General features: G+C 33.8%; 1 protein-coding gene across 1 annotated transcript in view; it reads right to left on the bottom strand.

Annotated features, from left to right (window-relative positions):
* Nucleotides 1-21,009, bottom strand: part of myo9aa (myosin IXAa) — a 119,783-nt gene that overhangs the window by 63,662 nt on the left and 35,112 nt on the right. Inside the window, exons 2-4 of the mRNA XM_073836549.1 lie at nucleotides 4,526-4,620; nucleotides 4,383-4,445; nucleotides 2,838-2,937 (exon numbers count right to left, since the gene is read on the bottom strand). Coding sequence (XP_073692650.1) covers nucleotides 2,838-2,937; nucleotides 4,383-4,445; nucleotides 4,526-4,620 — 258 coding nt within the window. The remainder of the gene's footprint in view (nucleotides 1-2,837; nucleotides 2,938-4,382; nucleotides 4,446-4,525; nucleotides 4,621-21,009) is intronic.

Below are 21,009 nucleotides of genomic sequence, written 5' to 3'. Positions count from 1 at the left end.
ACTGGAATTACACGTGGTGAGGCCGTGCATAAAGTCACTCTATATTGCAGATGATTTATTGCTTTTTATTTCTAGCCCACAGACTTCTTTACCTGCAGCTCTTTCCTTACTTGAGAATTTTGGTCAGCTCTCTGGCTATAAACTCAATCTGCATAAAAGTGAATGTTTTCCAATTAGTAAAGTAGACATGCAGTTAGAGTACTCCAACATACCACTGAAGATAGTCAAAAATAAATACACTTATCTTGGTATCTGTATCACTCACCAACATAATCATCTTTTTAAACATAATTTTGGTATTCTTCTTGAACAAATCAAGAAAGATTTTTCCAAATGGTCCCCTTTAAAGATTTCTCTCATTGGGTGCATTAACTCCATAAAGATGGTGGTGCTTCAGTGTTTACCTCTGTTTATTCCTCTATCATTTTTTAAATCTTTGGACTCTGTTCTCTCTTCTTTTATTTGGAATGGTAAACACCCTGGTTTGCGTAAAGTATACCTTCAGAGGTCTAGACGCGATGGTGGTATGTCCCTACCTAATTTTATGTTTTATTACTGGGCAGCTAACATACGAAATACACTGTATTGGTGGCATTATCACCTTCTACCTAACAAACCATCCTGGGTGGACATGGAAATGCATGCACATAAGCAAATTTCCCTTCCAGCACTTCTTGCAGCCAAATTGCAGCTAGTTTCTTATACTTTTGCCGACTGCCCAGTGGTAAAACACTCGCTGAGGATTTGGACTCAATTTAGGAAATCATTTGGTTTTAAAGATCCTTCTCTTCTTAGCCCTGTTGCACGTAATCACTTTTTCTTGCCTTCAATGCAGGATGGGTCATTTAGGAGCTGGTCTGACAAGGGAATAAAATGCTTCAAAGATTTATTTATTGACCGTTTATTTGCTTCCTTTGAACAGTTAGTGTCACATTTTGGTCTTACTATATCTGATTTCTTTAGAGTACTGCAAGTTAGAGACTATGTTAGGTCATTCTTAGCAGATTTTCCAGTGATGACCACTCTCAGATGACACATGGAAGTGTGTTCTTAAGCAGGTCCACTCATCATCTATGTGTGCTCGCCATTCTCTCATTCAGTTTAAAGTAGTACACAGAGCTCATATATCCAAAGTGAAGTTAGCCCAAATGTTTCCTGGTACTAGCTCCTTGTGCAACAGATGTCAGTGTGCTGAGGGTACTTTAATTCACATGTTCTGGACATGTCCTAAATTAGAGCATTTCTGGTGATCAATATTTAACACCCTCTCTGTGCTTCTTAAGTACAGATTAAAGCCAGAACCCCTTGTAGCACTGTTTGGAGTTGCTCCTGAGGAGTTACGGCTGTCAGTATCAAGGTGTAAAATTCTTTGTTAGCACGTAGAGCCATTCTACTCAAGTGGAAGGATCCTCTCCCACCTACACACACTCAATGGGTTAAAGAAATTATGTCTTGTCTCAACCTCGAAAAGATTAGGTATTCATTAAAAGGATCAGGAAAACAGTTCTTTAAAGTGTGGCGCCCTTTCTTTGATTATGTTGATGCCTTTAAATAATGCCCTATCATTGATTTGAATGCTTTTTTTATTTTTGTATTTTTATTTTTTTCTCTTTTTTCTCTCTTTTCTGAATGTATGTATATTTGTTTTTTGTATCAGATTTTTGGCTGTTGTAGACGTGTATATACATATATATCTGTACTAGGGTTGTGCCAATAGACGATAGTATCGTGTATCGACGATAGTCAGAGATGTCACCTGTTGCTGATGCCTTTGACAATAGTAAGACGATTATTATCATTATCCGTCAAAAAGGCACTGAAGGATTTTTTCTGAAGAACAGCGGGGAGTTTAACTGTTCAGGACAAACAAAGACCCATGAACAACTATCACTAAACAAACAAACAACAACAACAAAAAAAAGCTGTGGACCATTCAGGTAACAACACAGTATTAAAAATCAAGTGTATGTAAACTTTTACAAATATAAACGTATTATTTTCTCGCATGGACTATATGTAAACGTGTTTTATGTAAAATATCTAATTCAGGTTAGTATTAAATAAACATGTAAATAACATGCATTTTATATAATCCCTCTTATTTCAGCAAAATAATAACATTTAGCAGATTCTGCAAGGTGTATGTAAACTTTTGACTTTAACTGTATTTAAAAATATATATAAAAATTAAAATCAATATATTGATCCCTAAACAAAATCTGTAATTAATCCATAAAAAACATTATTTACTCACACTAAGGAAGCAATACAATAGTTAAAGAATAATTTAAATCACTGACTTTTTTTTAATTATTCTATTACAGTGCCTTTTTAAATATATGCACCCCTGGTTACCATTCACTTCCAAAATTGTCCTTTGCATATATCATTTGCACATAAATGCATGTGTCTTGATGCACCCAGGAAAATGGACAACAAAATAACAGTCTATTGTTGCAATCTTTCTAGGCAAAAAAAGTTTTTTAAATTTTTTCAGCTAGGCTTGATAAGAAAACATTCAGACAATTGGGAAATTTAAGAAGGCCCACACATGAATGTGCACAAGACTTCACGGAACATCTTCCGTAAGCCTGACATCAACATGCAGTGACACACTGACATAGTAAGTGATGTAAGTGGTCATAAAATCAGAGACCCTTCCCTCAATGAAATTCGATCGCAAGTGGTCACAGGAGAAGCATGTTAATGCCAGATGTGAATGGCCATGTGTCTCGGCTGACCACTTGTGACCGGATCATCTGAGATGAATGTTAATACCAGTAGTAAATAGGGTCACTGATGGTGAGTACGGCGCATGCAGCAGTATCAGGTCGTACCTGATTGAGGTAATGGTATTCTTCAGGCTTTTTGAGGTGGAACAAGGTCCTCTCCTCTTCACTCGCTCCTGCCAGCAGGTAGTAAAACACATGGTAATTCCTGGGAGGAAAAGAAACAATGTAACATCAGGTGTAGAATGAAAATATGTGTCTATAAATACATAGATGGTTACAGTTTGGTCTAGATGGGAGCAGATTCGATTAAACTACCAGTCAAATTTTTGGACAGTAAAAAAAATAACAGGCAAAAACAATAAAATTTAGAAATATTTTTTACAATTTAAAATAACTGCTTTCTATTTGAATATATTTTAAAATGTAATTTAATCCTGTGATTTCAAAGCTGAATTTTTAGCATCATTACTCGAGTCTTCAGTGTCACATGATCCTTCAGAAATCATTCTAATATTCTAATTTGCATTTCAAAAAACATTTCATATTATTATGCTGAAAACAGCAGAGTAGATTTTTTCAGGTTTCTTTGATGAATAGAAAATTCAGAAGAACAGCATTTATCTAAAAGAGAAATATTTTGTAACATTATAAATGTCTTTATCATCACTTTAAAGCATTCTTGATAAATGAAGGAATTAATTTAATTTATTAAAAAATATACTGACTCCAAGCTTTTGAATGGTATGGTGTAAATATTGACAATAATAATAATAATGTTTCTTAAACAGCAAAACAGCATATTAGAAGGATTTCTGAAGGATCATGTGACACTTGAAGACTGAAGTAATGATGCTGAAAGTTTAGCTTTGATCACAGGAATAAATTACACTTTAAAACATATTCAAACAGAAAGCAGTTATTTTAAATACTAAAATATTTCACAATATTACTGCTTAAAATATTTTTAAAATGTTCATCAAATAAGAAGTGCATTCAAGCAGTTTTAGTGTATTTTATAGTATTAAAAAAAACTGTCATGTCATTGACCCAGCTGGTAAGGTCAAAATCTGAGAAAGACAAAGAGATGCCTTTACTGTTTGTCAGTTTATCATGTTTTGCATTATATGAAGCTGGTTTCAGCTTGATAAAGCATGTCCTCGATACTGAAGTATGACTGCTGTGAACATACCAAACTCCCAAAAACAAGGAAATTATGGTCTGTTTCCTTTATAAACCCTCATGCCATGAAACCAGTAGGACAAGTAATGGCAGGCAGTAGATGAAGCTGAGATTCACACATAAACTGAACAATTACTCTGACAACACTGAACACTGTGGAGAAATTATTCCCACATGTTCACTACTTCTTTATTTCCTCACAAGCTTCTTCTCTCGCGTGTTTAAATAAACTGGTGTCTAGCCCAGTATAATAATGATGATTTGATTTCATGATTTCAATTAGACATGCTTGTTAATGAATATTTTTTTAATTTAGCCATTAAAACAAAGGCTACAAAAAAATTGAATTTGGAAAGTAACAAAACTGAATTTGAAAAAAAATAAATAAATAAATAACGAAATTTGGGAAAAAATAAAACAGATTTCATAGGGCCCTACAACAGCATCAACAAATCACACAAGATCTTTTACCTTTCATTGTGTTCCTGATAGACAAGCCGCGACTTCTCCAGCAGGTATTTCTCTACATATGCCCTGGATGAGAACAAACACCAAATTAGAAAGGGGTTCAAACATCTCTACAGCACTGCAGATAGGGACACAGCATCTCTTACCCTCTAACAGTGCCACTTTCCTGATAGTTCACCTGGATGAACTTCCCAAAACGACTGGAGTTGTTATTGTGGGCTGTTTTAGCATTTCCAAAAGCCTGCGAACACAGGAAAAATAAACTGCATAAGAGAGGCATACATGTATGAAGGACAAGCACTTACACTTAAACTGAAGGGAAAAAATGAAATAAATAAATTCAATATACGCTGCCGTTAAAAAGTTTGGGATCAGTAAGATTTTTTAATGTTTCATATGCGTTTATATAATTAAAAATACAGAAAAAAACATTAATATTGTGAAATATTATTGCAATTTAAAATAGTTGTTTTCTATTTGAATATACTTTAAAATAGAATTTATTCCTGTTATGCAAAGCTTAATTTTCATCAGCTATTACTCAGTTCTTCAGTGTCACAGAAATCATTCTAATATGCTGATGTATTATTAATGTTGGAAACAGTTGTGCTGCTTAATACTTTTTTGGAACCTATGAAACTTTTTTTCAGGATTATTTGATGAATAAAATGTTAAAAAGAACAGCAATTATTAAAAATAGAAATCTTTTCTAACAATATCCACTAACATTTAAAGTTTGGGGTCAGTCCATTTAGTCTTTCTCTCTTTCTTTGAAAGAAATTACTTTTAGAAATACTTTTATTCAGCAAAGGTGTATTAAATTGACAGTACAGACTTAAATTGTTAAAAAAAGATTTCTATTTTGAATAAATGCTGTTCTTTTTAACGATTTATTCATCAAAGAATCCTGAAAAAAGTAACACAGGCACAACTGTTTTCAACATTGACAATAAATCAGCATATTAGAATAATTTCTGAACACTAACACTGAAGACTGGAGTAATGGCTGATGTAAATTCAGCTTTAATCAAAGACATTCATTATATTTGGAAGTTTATTAAAATAGAAAACTGTTATTTTATGTATGTTATGTTATTTTAAGTTTCAACTAATTTTCAACTGAAACCTATTTTGACATTATGGCTGCCACTGAAAAAAAATTGATATTATTATAATAATAAAATTATAAAAATGGCATACACATGCTTTACCATTTAAATAACAGGCCTACAGCATAATTCTTTAGATTGCAGTAATTTTTTTAAATTAAAACCCCCTTAAAAAGCATTTACAAATATGCAATGCAGGCTTTACAAGATGCTATTACAGAAAAACCAGGCAGAAAAAACATGTTTGACAAGCCCAACAAAACCCACAACTGTAAATGTTAAGAGGTTGGCCATAACAGTGCATTCACATGCTGTAAAAGTCTTAAATGCAGACCGTTTAATTGTAAGGGTCAGTGAGAGGACCAAAAATTGTTATGAAAAATAATTACAAAGAGTGTGATGCAAGACACTTTTACATTGCAAGTGGACTGCAACAAGAAAAAAAATAAAAATAAATGTTTCGTAAGACCACACGAAATCTGTTGCAAGTGTCCACTACATCTCCTTTCGGCCTGTTTTTGTTACACGCCTGCCTGGAGAGCAGGAAGTTATTCAGTTGTACATAAATGCTCTCGTTATTTGTAGCTCCACCACAAGTAAACAAATTCCTCAGTGAAACGAGCTGCCGAGGTCCGTCTGGAGGGACAGCGCTCGGGCCCGGCACCCACGGCCGCTCCAGAGGTCAATCTCACAGCCAAGTGCGCCAGACACACACCGCCCTGTTATGAGTCAGACTTTCAGAGTGGGTTTTACGGCTCTCGGGGGAACCAAGGACAAGCCGTTCCGCCACAGACGAATGGAATTCTGGGTAGGGCGGCACCACTGCCGTACAGCTGACAGCCATGAGCTACTGTAACGGTCCATGTGTGCTCGCAGCCATCGTGACGCATCTAGCCAGCTATGTTAAGTAATGTCTTGAATGTCTAGAAAAGGTTATGTCAAACACAGAGATAACTTTACAAATGGCCTCTGGAACCCGTGTTGGAAAAGTCTATTTAGCCCTTCACGATGAACAGCACTCGCCAAAACATCAAGTGGATGTTGCACAGCTACTCCTCTGACATATTAACGAACGCTACTTCTGAAATTCATCATCCGCGCCACACACTAAATGGAAGAGGCCTGGACGCTTCAGGAAAACAGGTCAGACGAGGACAAAAATCAGCCGTTAAAGTGTCACCTCAACTCATCCTGTGCAGTCAAAGACACAACGATACTTCACGGCTATCACAAGCCTGCTGAAGCCAAAAAACTTTAAACAGACGTGGGGAAAATGGTCAGGATGGACTGCCAAACTTCTTGATACTCAACATTCCTGTTACTGCAGGAAACAGCTGCCATTAAAATCTGCTGAGATTCACATATCATGTACAGGGGTGCGTTTTCCAAAAGCACTGTTGGCATGACTGCGTTTAGAAAATGATTTGTTAAAAATACCTTTGTTGAAGGTATTTATTAATTTATTTTCAGGGCTGTCAAGCAACTAAAATTTTCAAATGTAATTAATTCCATGTTGTGCCATTTAATAAATCACCCATCATTTTTGAGCTCAGAAATTACAGACAAACACCAAGTCATTATAGTGTTACAGGACAATAGATTAAATAGACATCACAGGAAATTGGTTTAGAATAGAGATGCACCGATTGTAATTTTCTTGGCCGATTCCGATTTTTCAGTAAGTGTGACTTGCCGATTCCGATTTAATTTTTTTAAAGAACTGTAATGAAAGCATAGGCCTATACAGAAATATTTTCTTTAATTAAATTTTTTTTTAATAAAATACATTTTTAAACATTATAGGATCTTCTTACAACAAAATAACTTTAACAACAAAATAAAGTGCTTTGTGCCTTCGAAAAAGGTATAAAATTAGTTCCTGTAACTAACATAGTATAGTTTCACTAACAAAAATATTTTCCTCAATGTATTTTTTTTTATTTTATAATAAAAGAAAAGTATAAACATTACAGCATCTTCTCATATTAAAATAACTTTAACAAAATAAAGTGCTCTGAGCCTTGAAAACATTAGAAATAAAATATAAGTAACAAAGCAGGCATACAAAAATCTACTTTCCTTCAATGAATTTTAGATGGATTTTTTTTTAAACATTAATTACAGGATCATCTCACAACAATAACTTTAATAACAAAACGTGCACTGTGTCTTCAAACAGATAGAAATAACAATTCTAGTACTAAATGCTATTACTTGAGCATTAATGGCAAATTTTCCATGATAAAGAGAAGCATTTCTGCCTTGTCACCAGTTAATCCAGCGGTAACGTTACTACACTTCGAAACATTCATTCACATATTTGCGCTACGCCACCGCATACAGCGTCTTCACACACAGATGATATTTACTAGAGAAGTGTAACATAAATGCATCTGTAAATGAATACAAATAAAATTCACGTCGCGCACGCTTTAATTACCTGCAAATGGAACATATATGCTCGCTTTGAACTATTAGTGTGTGCAGACGCTGTATGCGGAGGCGCAGCGCAAATATGTGAATGAATGAAAGTGTAGTAAACGTCAATGGTTTTCCCCTGCTCAGGGAGTAGGGAGCAATGAACACTGGGTAGGGACCATGTCAATCGGAACACCGTTCATTCACGGAGCTTACTTCTAACGAGCAGGTTATCTGAATCAGGTGTATTAACTATGAGAGACATGCAAAATATGCAGAGCGGGGGTGCGATCTACCACATGTCCAGCCAAGCTAAACAAGCGCGTGGTTCGTGGTTGTTCCCTCACGTTGTATTTTGGCCTTATAAATGTTACAAACTGCGATCTTTGTGTCATCTTCACTCACACCAAAGACATGTTTACACGTGAATGTGAGTGCGCGCGTGGCTGTGACGTAATTGCATGCGCCGCTGGCAATAAAAGGATCGGCTAGGAATCGGCAAGAGGAGAAATTGACCGGCCGGTCACCGATCCGGGCCGATCATGCGAAAATCGGCCGATTCCGATCACTAGCCGATCAATCGGTGCATCTCTAGTTTAGAAACTTTTTTTTTTTTTGATTAAACATATATGACAAACTTTTAAGGTTACAATGCAGTCATAACATTGTTTTCAGAAGCTGCATCTGAAGAGATATTTACACAGTGTGAGGTGGCATGAATGCATTTACACTGCATAAAATAATGCTATGATATTCATAGGTTTTAAATAAGCTGTTAGTGCTTATTTAAAACCTATGAATATCATAGCATTATTTTACTGAATACTACAATATGATTTTTAAGTAACTAAATATGAAACTGAGACTCATTAATTCAACTGATTCATTCAAACAACTGATTTATTCAAAAACAAAGCAAATGACTCTTTATGCATGGGTCACTGAATCCCTGACTCAATCGATTCACTCAACAACATGGAGGGGACATCATTCAGATTTGATATCGCTAAACTTCTAGAAAAATCCATACAGGGCTTTTTTTGGGTTAATTATTATTATTATTATTTTATTTTATTATCATTATTTAAAAAAAAAAAAAAACATTTTTAAACAGTAAGATTTTTTATGTTTTTTTAAAAAGAATTCTCTTCTGCTCACCAAGCCTGCATTTATTTGATCCAAAATACAGCAAAAGCATTAATATTGCGGAATATTTTTACTATTTAAAAGAACTGCTTTCTATTTGAATACATTTTAAAATGTAATTTATTTCTGTGATCAAAGCTACATTTTCAGAATTATTACTCCAGTCACATAATCCACCACAAATCATTGTAATATTCTGATTTGTTGTTCAAGAAACATTTATCAATTATCAACATTTAAAACAGTTGAGTACATTTTTTTCAGGATTCTTTGATGAATAGAAAGATCCAAAGATCAGCATTTATCTGAAATAATAAGCTTTTGTAACATTATACACTACACCATTCAAACTCTTGGAGTCAGTTTTTTGGAAAATAAATGATCGAAATTAATACTTTTATTTAGCAAGGATGCTTTAAATTGATCAAAAGTGATGATAAAGACATTTATAAATGTTACAAAAGATTTCTATTTCAGATAAACGCTGTTCTTCTGAACTTTCTATTCATCAAAGAAACCTGAAAAAAAATTCTACTCAGCTGTTTTCAACACAATAATAATAAGAGCAGCAAATCAGAATATTAGAATGATTTCTGAAGGACCATGTGACTGGAGTAACAATGCTAAAAATTCAGCTTTGAAATCACAGGAATACATTATATTTATGTGTTTATATTATATTATATCTAGAAAACAGTTATTTTAAATAGTAAAAATATAGTAGTCAGCATTTGTAGTGTATCCTAAAACCAAAACAATGGCCGTACTTGTCTTAGGACAACTTTGACAAACTTTTTTTGATCAACTTCAAATGTTGACTACTGTACTATATTTCAAAAGTTTTACTGTTTTTGCTGTACTTTGAATAAATGCAGGTTTGGTGAGCAGAACAGACTTCTTTAAAAACATAAAAAATCTTACTGTTCAAAAACCGTTGACTGTTAGTGCATCTTGAATTTTAGGGGCATGTAACTACATTCTAACAGGCTATATCCCACAGAATTTGATGTTTATCCGCTTGATAAATATGTTTATTTGTTTGAAACAAAGTCACCTACATCTTGGATGCCCTGGGGGTAAGCAGATAAACATCCAATTTTCATTTTTGGGTGAACTATCCCTTTAAATTTAGTAATAATTTTTTTTTTTTTTATATATATTTATTTTAGGCATTTTTGCCTTTATTGGGACAGGACAGTAATGGAAACAGGAAGTGAAGTGGGACAAAGAGGGGGGACTGGATCAGGAAAGGTCCACAGGCCAGGACTTGAACTCGGGACACCCAAAGCACAACGGTGCTATATGTCGGAAAAAATATTTAGTTTTTTTATATTTGTTTTTTACGTTTTGATCCACTTTGGTTGTAATAAGATGTCAAACCACTTCACACTGTTTGGCATTTGCGGAATTAGCCTTAATATTCCTTTATTTGGATGATAATAAGCTATTGGAATTTAAAAGCGCATAATATCAGCTCAAATAATCGCATTAAGGTGACTGTGTATATTGCGAAAGGCCTGCTAAAAAAGAGAATGGCGTATGCTACCCCATCATGCATTGCAGCTTACCAGCAACGGCAAATCCTCCACAGATGAAACAACAACACAAAAGGCTTTTGTCTTGAGTTAAAGGTCTTGATCTCATAGGAGAAGTTGGGGGAGTGAATGAAAGACTGAGAAGCTGAATTCATCACAATTACCGAAATCCGCTCTGACACATATTGAACTGAGAGTAAAATGACATCAAAAGCAGGAACGGGAAGTTTGTGGCTTTTCCCGGCATAAGACACAGGGGAACGTTTAGCAAACATATTTTGGATGAGTTCCACAGAGGGCGTTCAGTGTAAGAGCTTGTGTGAATTGATCTCAGGGGCTGAGAACTGAACGCATTAGAGGATTCTGTCACTCACACAAACACACAACAACCCGGCTCTGATCACACGCCACAGATTCTAATGGAGCGCATCAGGTAAATATTATCTCTTGGCCAGAGAGCCATCACAGGGGAAATACTCTCAAAACAGTGTCAGTGTGATAAGACCATAATCCTCTCCACATGTAAGCAACATAGTGCTTGCAATGTGCCCGCAGTGTCTCAGGTACGTCTCTTAAACAGACTTGAGCGTAATGTACCACATCTGTTAGTAAGTTTATTTCTACAGATCAAGTATTACCCAATTTTTTTTTTTTTTTTTTGTCAACTGAACCCTTTTGACCTTTAATATTTACTTGATGTATTCCCTGAAATGTTATTTTATTAATTTTAACATTCATATATGTTCACAGCTCTCATTTATTTATTTGTATTATTTTCTTATTTTATATAATTTAGAATAATTTACTGATTTAAAATTTATAAAGTACATAACATTTTAAAATATTACACTTATAAAATTTCAAAACACCACTGTTTTTACTGTAATTTTGATTAAAAACGGTGTATGTATGTATGTACGTATATATAATGCTGTTTAAACGTTTGGGATCAGAAAGATTATGCTCATCAAGGCTGCATTTACTTAATCAAAAATACAGAAAAAAACTGTAATATTGTGGAATATTATTAGAGTTTAAATGTTTTTCTATTTTAATATATTTTAAAATATAATTTATTCCATTTTTGATGGCTAAAAAGTTAAACAGCATTTATTCAAAATAGAAATCTTTTCTAACAATAAAAGCCTCAACACATCCTTAGTGAATTAAAGTATTTCTTTCAAGAAAAGAATGAAAAAATTACTGATCACAAACTTTTAAACAATAGATTATTTTTTTAGATTTTTCTTTTTTTGTAATATTTCTTACAAAATATTTCTATATTTTAAATAAATGCTGTTCTTTTTTTATTAAAGATTTAGAATACATTTCAACATTTTACTGTTTTTGCTGTACTTTGGATCAAATAAATGCAGACTTGGTGAACAGAAGAGACTTATTTAAAAAAAAAAAAACATTAAAAATCTTACTGTTCAAAAACTTTTGACTGGCAGTGTATTTTTATTTATTTTGACCATTAATTTTGCGTACACACACTCCTCTGAGTTACAGCTTGGTGGTGACTGTGACTGTGTCACTAAAATTGAATTTGAGAGTATTGCAAAAATCAGCTTGGGTTGTGTTACAGGGTCACTTCACTTTCAGTGACTAAAAGTGACTAAAGAAATGTTACTTAGAAACGTGTTTTGTGGCTGTTTTGGACATTGTAAATCCCCGCCGGTGGAGTGGGTTTAGTCTGACTAACACCACTGGACACCGTCATCGCGTCTGAGTACTTTGTGATTTCACTGAGGTCAATGCCAGCCTCACCCAATACTCCTCCAAAATCACTGATGACCAAAGACACGTCAGCTACATGTGTCTCTGTACATCACTGCTAAGCCATGACTGTGACTACAAAAACAACCACACTTTTTTTTTTTTACCATTATAGTTGTTTTGTTCCAAATTTTTAATCATCTTTTATTTTTACATTTTTTTTTATTTCAGTTTAGTAGTAGTTTTCAGCTTCAGTTTTATTTTAGTTCCTTGAACTTCTGCCAAGCCGGCTTTTTTTTTAATAATACTTATGACATTTCTCATCTAATATTTAAATCACATTTTATTTTGGCTTTATTTCAAATAACTTGTTTTTTAAACAGTTTCAGTTAACAATAACAACACTGTTGCTTTAAGATAAAGATCTCACAGTGAGCATTTAAGAGCCTCTAGGAAAGCTTCATGTTTTGAAATGTCATATGATTCACTCAAAGTACTTAAGTAACTTACAGTAAGTGTTTTGCTTGGATTGCACTCAAAATACCTTTGACTAAAGAAAGGAATTATGTGAAAAGGTGCGAATAAATCTGTTGTAACATCAACAACTACTTGTGCTCATTGCAGCATTGGAGACATGTACACACAAATTTGTTTCCTGCACTCTTAAAAAATAAAGGTGCCTCACGATGCCATAGAAGAACCTTTTTGTGTATGGTTCCATAAAGAACCTTTAACATCTGAGGAACCTTTGTCTCACAAAAGGTTCTTTGTGGCAAAAGAAGGTTCTTTAGACTATATATAAAAAGGTAAGAAAGAGATGGTTATTTAAAGAATCTTTGACTGAATGATTCTTTGTGAAACCAAAAATGGTTCTTCTGTGCATCACTGTGAAGAACCTTTTAAAGCAATCCACAGCGATTAACTTTTAGGAAGCTGACGTGTATTCAGGTGGCATATTATAAAAACTAAACAAAAAAATAAAACAAACCAAACAAACAAACAAAAAAACAAAAACAACAAACTAAAATAAACAAAACAAAATATAACAAAAAAAGCCAAAAAACAACAACAAAACAAGACAAAAAAGACAAAACAAAAATAAAAAGCAGACAAAACAAAATGAACCCAAGACAAAACAAAAAACAATACAAAACTAAAAACAAAACACAAAACAAGACAAAACCAAACAAAATATAACAAAACAAAAAGGAACCCCCCCCCCAAAAAAAAACGTTAATACAAAAAAAAACAAGAAACGACAAAAAAAAAAAAAAAAAAAAAAACAAGGCAAAACAAAACAAAATAAACTCAAACGACAAAACAAAAAACCAAACAAACCCAAAACAAAATAGGTGCTTTACGATGCCATAGAAAAACCTTTTTGTGTAAATGAACCCAAGACAAAACAAAAAGGAAAAACACAAAACAAGACAAAAAGGAAAAACTAACAAACCCAAAACAAAAAAAACATTAATACAACAAAAAAACAAGAAACGACAAAAAAACAAAAAGAAAAAAACAAGGCAAAACATAACAAAATAAACTCAAACGACAAAACAAAAAACCCAACAAACCCAAAACAAAATAGGTGCTTTACGATGCCATAGAAAAACCTTTTTGTGTAAATGGTTCCATAAAGAACCTTTTACATCTGAGGAACCTGTTTCACAAAAGTTCTTTGTGGCAAAAGAAGGTTCTTTAGATTTTAAAAAAGGTAAGAAAGAGATGCTTCTTTAAAGAACCTTTAACTGAATGGTTATTTGTGAAAACAAAAATGGTTCTTCTACGGCATCACTGTGAAGAACCATTTAAAGCGATCCACAAAATGTCAGTGGGAGGGTCATGTAATGCTCTGAAAAATATACAAAAAATTGCATATCGGTGTGTGATGTTTTATTCCACTTTATAAATCACTCTGGGTAGGTATGAGCCTGTCATCATATCATTAGGACAGTATTGTATTTGGTTGCCCTCCAAGTGTTTTGGCACTCTGTCATCACCTTTATGCTGTACAGTCTATCCAAAAAATTACAACAGCACTCATTTTCCCCATTTCCTCTTTTGGTTTCAGACTCATGTCCTGTACAGCTAAGTGACTCACCGCTTGGCTCACTCCAGAAATAGGACATTTTTCCTGGATTACAGTGCAAAGGCACAAAAGGAAGCCGTGAGCGGCTGCGCTACAGAGTGTGAGAGTGTTTTGAGTGGCCTAAATGAAGTCAATCCTCCTGAGTGTCTTTAGATTATCTGTGAGATGCATTCAGTTGTTGTAATGGGAGTGGCAGCTCGGCTAATGCTGTGCTCTATGGTCAATAATAATTCAGTCTGGCGCTGATTTGACCGGGCCTGTTCAGGGTCACACTGAGTCTCATTGATTCAACAACACAGCCCAACCCATCATACTGTTAAAGAATAAAATAGACAAATAAAGAAAATAATGATCCACAGGATATCACTGCACTAGGTCAACATTATAACTAGTAAAAATACGCTGTGCACCATTTTCCTGATGCCCCCGGGCTGGTGGCACCACCATGGCTTGGGCCCGTGATCGCTGCTTACAGCTATATTTATATAATTATTTTTCTACTCCAGTTCAATATTGAAATATAAACACATTGCATTGAAATACCCTTTGATGTCAGTTTGTCTAACAGACATTTCTTGCTGGATGAAGGACCATCATCTTCAACTCAACCTTGCCAAGACAGAACCGCTTGTGGTTCCATCAAACCCATCGCTTCATCACAATTTCACCATCCAGTTAGGCCAGGGGTGCCTAACTCTGTTCCTGGAGATCTACCATCCTACAAAGTTCAGCTCCAACCCTGATCAAACACACCCGAACCAGATAATTACTCTCTTAGGTAGCACTTGATAATTAAAGAAAGCAGTGTTGGAGCAGGGCTGGAACTAAAGTCTGCAGGAAGGCAGATCTCCAGGAACAGGGTTGGGCACATCAACCATAACTCAATCAAAAGCAGCCAGAAACAGGCTTGGTGAGCAGAAGAGACTCTAAAAACATTAAAAATCTCACTGTTCAAAAACTTTTGACTGGTAGTGTATTTAGCAAAATTCGCCTTTCGAAAGATATTTTGGTAACTCCTAAAAGCCTACTTAAATTCTTCATGTATAATGCCTTATAGAGGTTTTGATAATATACAGTGTAATGCATTTTAACTGCTCATAAACAATTTTAACAAAGATGTATTATAATATTTGAAGGTTTGTATTCCATTAGTTTTAATGCATTATGTAGGTTTAATGAATAAGCATTAGCAAGTATTATATTTGTGTTTATAACTCTGGTTATAAATATTCATGAGATCATACAATGCATTCTACGGTGCATTACAAGTCATAATTAATGCATTAAAAAATTAAAGATACATTTATAATGCATTATATACAAAGACTTTAAGTACAGTGTTACCTACATTTTTTCGATTTGACTAAAAAGACAATGCGTCTTTTCCGAAGTGAATGTAATGTTACATTAACATTTACAAGCCTGGTTCGCATGCCACAGTGATCTGTCGCTCCACATTAAAGGACATTTAAAGACATTTATTGTTTGAACTCTCAGCTTTTTAATTCTGTCAAATTTGTTTCATGTCAAAAGGAGCACAATGTTGTTGCGATTATTGGATGAAAGGAGTGCAACAAATAATGTTGAGGAAAGTTTTATTCAGGCATTAACTGAAAACAGCACTAAAAGATCTCGGTCAATTGCAAATAAGAAATTGTTGCTTAACTATGTTTTGTGTACAAAATAGACACTGACAGAGTCAAAAGACTAATTTACAAACAAAATATAGACTAAAATATAGACTTAGATAAATGTTGAAATGTATTCCAGAGCAAATGCTGACAAAACAAACCCTACACGTGATAGAGCACAGCACCTGTGTTTCTCTCCAGATATTCTGAAATCTGCCAGCAACACGGAGAGGGTCTTTGGGACCATTAGAGTTGGGACACAACCCAGACGTCTGCACTGCAGAAACCCTGGCATCTGTGTCTGCTACATAATTATATAACCCCCCACCAAAGCTCTCAGCATAACGGCAAACTCTGGATGCAATTAAACCCTCTGTACAGAGTTAAACCTTCACACATCTGACATCAGCCAGCATTAAGTATTTATGCAACGCTCTTGGCACGCAAATGCATCTGTGCATCCAGATTAGTCATCTGTAAAACTGGCCAAAAACAGGAAACAGCAGCAAGTCTACTTACAAACCTTGATGAAGTGTAATGCTGCTGGACTCTAAAACACAACACTACTTCTCACAGTAAGTGTGTTGAATCTCAAACATCAGACGCAATATGTAACATGTACAGTGAATGTTACAGTGAATTTACCATGGAAAAGATGATTTGTTGTTAAGCATGACACAAAGCAGACTCTGCCCAAAACACCCTTAACCATGGTAAACTGTAAATCAGGGCCTTTAACTGCAGTTTTTAATAAAACAAAGACTACAGAATTACAATGAAACAAGTTACGTTAATTCACGTCATTCATATCACATTAAGTTATCAACTACATGTAACAGCTTTCAGGTGGCGTATTAAAAAACAAAACAAAACAAAAAACCAAGACAAAACAAGACGAGACAAAACAAAACAACAACAAAAAAACAACAAAGAGACAAAAAACCTAACAAGCCCAAAATACAACAAAACAAAAAAAACATGGCAAAACAAGACAAAAAAGACAAAACAAAATGAACCCAAGACAAAACTTAATATAACAAAACAAAAAACAAGACAAAACTAAAAACAAAACCCAAAACAAGACAAAACTATAAAAAAGCAAACAAACCATAAACAAGAAAAGACAAAACAAAAAATAACAAAACAAAAAGGAAAAACAAACGAACCCAAAACAAGAAAAACAAACAAGACAAAAAAACCTAAAAGACAAAACAAGGCAAAACTAAATGTACTCAAAAAAGACAAAACAAAAAACAAACAAACCCAAAACAAAACAAAATACAACAAAACAAAAAACATGACGAAACAAGACAAAAAAGACAAAACAATAAACAAGACAAAATAAACCCAAGACAAAGCAAAATATAACAAACAAAAAACAAGACAAAACTAAACTAAAAAGAAAAAAACCCAAAACAATACAAAAAAACAAAACAAGACTAAACAAAATAAAACAAAAAGGAAACAAGACAAGACAAACAAAAAAACAATAGGTGGAACCCAAAACAAGACAAATCAAAATACAACAAAACAAAAAACAAAGACAAAAAAACTAAAAAAAACAAGACAAAAAAACCCTGAATGAACCCAAAACAAGACAAACAAAAAACCAAACAATCGAACCCAAAACAAAAACTAGACAAAACTAAACAAAATGAACCCAAGACAAAACTAAATAAAATAAAAATACACCATAACAAAAAATGAAACAAGACAAAAAAAAGATAGTTCAAAACAAGAAAAATAACTCAAAACAATACAAGACAAAACATAAGAAAACAAAACAAAATGAACCCAAGACCAAACAAAATATAACAAAACAAAAATCCAAAACAAGCCAAAAAAACAATACAATACAAAACAAAAAACATAATGAAACAAGACAAAAAAACTAAATGAAACCAAAACAGATAACAAAAAACAAGACATAAAAAAGAAGAAGAATTAAAACCAAAACCAAAAACAAATCAAACCCAAAACAAGCCAGGACAAAACTAAATATAACACAAAAAATAAACAAAAAATCCAAGTTCAATCCAGTCCAAGTTCAGTAACTCATCCCAATTTCTTTTATAATCTTAAATGTTAATCGCAAAAATTATTATTTTTTTTTTGTTGTTGTCATTTTTGGTGTTAAACTGTTGTACAGTGAGATATGCAAGTGCTTAAATCTAAAGAATTTAGAGTCCGAAACATCCATTTATATTGAAAGAATGAACAAATGTTTGTTTGAAGGGGTAGCGCGAGACAGAAAAAGAGACTTATGATGCCTCATGATAGAGCTGGAGGGGACGCATCACTCAAATTTCAATAGCGCTCCATGTCTAAGCATGGTGCCTTGCAGCAATTAGTCAGGGATGTGAAACAAGGCTCTGTGTTCATGTGAGTGATGATCAGTCTTGTTTACTACAGTCACATATCTTTCATTTAATGGGAGATGTTCAGTATAGCACCGACAGAGTGGAAAATGAGCATATTTAGGGCCCTATGATTTCAGTGATGTGGAAAATGAGGACAGTGTCTCGGAATCCAGTCATAAAAATGGAATTCACAGTGTAGCATGGTATGTCACGGAATTTGGAATATATTGAATGAATAAATGAAAAGTAAAAAGAACTTTAAACAGAGAACACAAAACTTCTGATAACATTAAAACATTTAGTCCTATGATTGTAAAATATTAAAAATAAATTATTAAATTGTTAGTTTTTTTAAATTGAATTGATTATTAATTATTTAATTAAAAAATCCAAATTAAAAGGAATCCAGAAAATTTAAAGCAAGAAAATTCTTGAATTTCAGAAAAATGGAAAAAAATTAAATAAAATGATCGATAATATAAATTCATCCAATACAGAACCCATACAACAGTACAGTATTTGGGGAAAAGCAAAAATATGATAACATTCTAATAACAGAAGAGCTGTTTTGTGTATAATGGCATCCCTCATTCAGCACAGAGAGGGAAGTTTAGTCTCTTATCTTTCAGTGGTCTGTGAGTCACGGCACAAACTCGCCTGCTTTCCTTCAACCCTGAGCTGAAAGCTACATCCTTCCCCTCATCCTGTCACAGACTGCTCTTCCTCTCACACTTACGCTACACAACAAGAAAGCGTGACTATCAGAGTATTCCTTAAATATCTTTTTCTTCTAAACATACACAGAAAAAACAAACACACTTCTCTATGATAGCAGTTTATTCAGAGTTAATTAGCGCGGCTGGTATTTTAAACATAGTGCCCTTCCAAAGCCATGCCTTACTTCCTGCTCGACCATGGCATTACAATGACTAGGCAGCGGAATTGTACTTGTTATTTAACAATAAATCAGCCAATTTTTAATCAGCCAAGCAGGCTTTATATGACGCAAATATCAGGCAATAGAGAGTCGTGTCAGCAATTTAGGATTTTGAGACATGTCTTTCAGCTCATAGCATTTTTAGCTCACTTTAAAAGCTTTGATGTCTACTAGTCAGTGCAGAAAAGTGAGAAAAGAAGATTTGATGTTGGCCTAGTAATCAGTTTTCTGTAGCCTTGAGGGATATAGTCTCTTTACGCCTTCATGGTTTCCTACAGGTGAGCGTGCACGTTTGATGAGTTACTTCATGATTCAGTCTGAAGGCAATAACATTATACAAAGTCAAAGATTTGTATCGCTGATTATTACTTCCTGAGGCTGAATTCACTCATGTAAGATCATTTGTATTTATCAGTTTATAATTTGTTAAGACTAGTCAGCACACTGTAAGTAAAGCTTTATTTGCGTTAAAAAGTGCTTTACAATAGAGACATACACATGAAGTAAAATAAATCCAGTTGCAGTGTTTAGAGTTTGTTCAAAGAGAAAGTACTAAACAACCAACTACTAGTTTAGTAGAGTTTAGTGGACTTCACAAAAGTTTATTGCACTTGTTTTATAAAGTCCTGTCAACTTCATTTTTAGTTAAGACAACTTCACAATTTAAGTTCACAAAACGTAATATTTTAAGGCAGCACGAACACTTATTTTAAGTTAAAACAACATTTTTTTACTGTGTATGATTGTAAAAATATTAATCAATTATAAAAAAGTGTTTTTTTATGCAGAGTTTAGAGTTTGTTCAATGAGAATGTACTAAACCAACTACTAGTTTAGCAGACTCATTTCTGAAATAAATAAATAAACACACAGTTGAGGTCATTACCCTTTCAGAATCTGCAAAATGCATGTTACTGTTTATTTAGTACTGACCTGAATAAGATGTTTCACACAAACAATGTTTACATATAGTCCACAAGAAAAAATTATTTCAGTTTACATCTCCTTGATTCATAATGCTGTCTAATGAAGCACAGCTGTGTTTAGTGATAGTTGCTCATGCTCATGAGTCCCTTGTTTGTCCTGAACAGTTAAACCGGCTGCTGTTTTTCAGAAAAATATTTTAGGGCGCACAAATTCTTTGGTTTTCCAGCATGTTTGTGTATTCGAACTCTTTCCAACAATGACGGTATGATTTTGCGATCCATCATTTCACATCAAGGACAACTGAGGGACTCATATGCAACTATTACAGAAGGTTCAAACCAGGGCTCTGAACCGGTTCAAGGAACGAAAACGAAAAGCGAAAACAAATGACATTGAACAGGAACAAAAACGAAAACAAAATTAATTTTAATCATTCTGAACAGAAACAGAAATTCCAAATTAACCAGTTAATAACAGTATTTTTATCGTTCTCTTTATTATATAAATTTGGCAGACCAAAAACATTAATTCAAATTGTGTGCGCAAATGCGACGGTGACGCACACAACGTGAAATGCCCGCCAAGCAGACGTCATAAGCAGAGCACTTTCTGGATGTGACAAGCTTAAGGTTACCAAGCACATGGCTGTTTCATGTACAAAGGTATGTTTAGGTTTAAGTTATTGTAGCTTAATTAAAACTTGTAGTTTAAGTAGGTTATAGATTGACTTTATACATATATATATATATAAATTTAAAT

Source organism: Garra rufa, chromosome 3 (assembly GCF_049309525.1).
Source record: "Garra rufa chromosome 3, GarRuf1.0, whole genome shotgun sequence".
Classification (NCBI taxonomy): Eukaryota; Metazoa; Chordata; class Actinopteri; order Cypriniformes; family Cyprinidae; genus Garra; species Garra rufa.
The sequence above is the reverse complement of the archived record's forward strand: the minus strand, read 5'-3'. Positions and strand labels throughout refer to the sequence as shown.